This window comes from Alosa sapidissima, chromosome 23, assembly GCF_018492685.1.
Source record: "Alosa sapidissima isolate fAloSap1 chromosome 23, fAloSap1.pri, whole genome shotgun sequence".
NCBI lineage: Eukaryota > Metazoa > Chordata > Actinopteri > Clupeiformes > Clupeidae > Alosa > Alosa sapidissima.
Window position 1 is genome coordinate 28695696 of NC_055979.1, and position 2500 is coordinate 28698195.

Genomic DNA, 2500 nt, shown 5'->3' on the forward strand with positions numbered 1-2500 from the left:
CTAAATTAGCTATGTACCAAAAATGACATTTTACCGTGACTCAAAGAGCTGTAAACAGTGTTGTAAGGCTGCGTGTACAAATCCGCTTGGAGCTCCAGTGGAATTTTAATTTCATGACGAGAATTCTCGGTCTAACCGTTCATGTGCCGTTGAAACGGCGTAAATAGGCGACCCATCAGGCCAGCACTATAGGTTATAGCACACTAGGTTCCACTTAATAACTAAAAAAATAAATAAAAAATTTAAAAAAAGTTTTCAGCCTACATAAGCAGTTTTTTTAGAATCACTACACACACCAACATCACACCAGTTTAGTGTGCTAGTTTAACACAGCTCAAGCAGTATTCTCACATCCTCGATTATATTAGGAAAGATGCAGCTGCTAGGCAGGATTCTCATCTGTTGGACTGGAATAAGCATTGGGTGGTGCCCCTCAGAATGGGTGTAACCGTAGCCAGGTTGTACGGTAACTGCCCAGTATGTGAGTTTTAAAGTAAACTGGAACCTTAAGACGTGCTAATAAGAAATGTTAGCACCCATGGGTTTAGCTCCCTTGTCAGTACGCCCGCCTGTCAATCTTAGGTGCTGGAAGTTGCGGGTTCGAGGACAGTCCAACACGACACAGGTTACGTGGGCAGATTCCGATGGCTGGACTGGGGGGTCAAACACAGACAGATACAGGAAGTGGGTGAGGTGTGAGCTGTGGGCCGGTTGCCGTGGTGTCCGTACCTGAGCGCGAGGAGGAGTTCCTGCCCAGGGGCGGTGGCCTCTCACTGGGGGGCGGGGGTAGAGGGCCCGAGCGGACCGGAGGTGGGGCGGGGGCAGAGTTGAGTGACAGGTTCCTCTGGGGCAGCCGCGGGGTGTCATCAGCAGGCGCCGAGGCCGGCGTGGGGGGCAGTGGGGGCGGTCCTGGACGCCCGGGGGGCAGAGGAGGGGGGGCACCACCCACACCTCCACCTCCAGGGCCGGGACGGGAGCTGGATGGAGGAGGGGGGGGCTTGCTGTTGAAGGAGGGCGGAGGAGGCGCACCGTCCCGCGGGAGCGGCAGAGAGGGTCTGTTGCCCAGGGGGGGGCGCTCCTCGGACCCTGGTCGGGGCGCGGGGGGTAAGGGGGGGCGGCTGGAGGGGGGAGGGGCCGGGGTGGAGGGCTGGCGGCCGAACCCGGACGAGGCCGGGACAGGGGGAGGGGGGCCGACGCCATGGCGACCGGGGGGAGGCGTGGGAGCGGAGGAAGTGGGGCGTCCTCCACCGGGCAGAGGAGGTGGTCCTCCGCGGCCGTGGAGAGCACTGCCGCCGCCCGGGCGAGGGGTGTTGGGGACGGGGGGGGGGCCCCCCCGAAGTGTCGGGGCGAGAGGGGGGGCCGCGGGAGCGAGGGCTGTCCATCACACCGCTCTTGGGCACAGGCAGGCGAGGGGGAGGGCCGGCATCACCACCACCTCCTCCACCTCCACCTCCACCAAACGGCCGCGGTCCAGCGGAGCGGCCACCAGGGGGCAGAAGAGGAGGCCGAGCAGATCCAGAGTCTGGGAGAGAGGGAACAGAGGGAGGGAGAGGGAGAGAGGGAGTAAATTCATTTATGCCAGTGATGCTGATCACACTTGCTGCGATATTTCTCACTATATACTATCTACTCCATATACTATCTCTTATCTACTCCATATACTATCTATTATCTATTCCATATACTATCTATTATCTACTCCATATACTATATACTATCTACTCCATATACTATCTATTATCTATTCCATATACTATCTATTATCTACTCCATATACTATCTCTTATCTACTCCATATACTATATACTATCTACTCCATATACTATCTCTTATCTACTCCATATACTATCTATTATCTACTCCATATACTATCTATTATCTACTCCATATACTATATACTATCTACTCCATATACTATCTATTATCTATTCCATATACTATATACTATCTACTCCATATACTATCTATTATCTACTCCATATACTATATACTATCTACTCCATATACTATCTATTATCTACTCCATATACTATCTATTATCTACTCCATATACTATATACTATCTACTCCATATACTATCTATTATCTACTCCATATACTATATACTATCTACTCCATATACTATCTATTATCTACTCCATATACTATCTATTATCTACTCCATATACTATATACTATCTACTCCATATACTATCTATTATCTATTCCATATACTATATACTATCTACTCCATATACTATCTATTATCTACTCCATATACTATATACTATCTACTCCATATACTATCTATTATCTACTCCATATACTATATACTATCTACTCCATATACTATCTATTATCTACTCCATATACTATCTATTATCTACTCCATATACTATATACTATCTACTCCATATACTATCTATTATCTACTCCATATACTATATACTATCTACTCCATATACTATATACTATCTACTCCATATACTATCTATTATCTACTCCATATACTATCTATTAT

General features: G+C 48.2%; 1 protein-coding gene across 1 annotated transcript in view; it reads right to left on the bottom strand.

Moving 5' to 3' along the window:
- Positions 1-2500, bottom strand: part of wipf1b (WAS/WASL interacting protein family, member 1b) — a 17614-nt gene that overhangs the window by 1626 nt on the left and 13488 nt on the right. Inside the window, 2 exon segments of the mRNA XM_042080836.1 lie at positions 730-1328; positions 1330-1522. Coding sequence (XP_041936770.1) covers positions 730-1328; positions 1330-1522 — 792 coding nt within the window.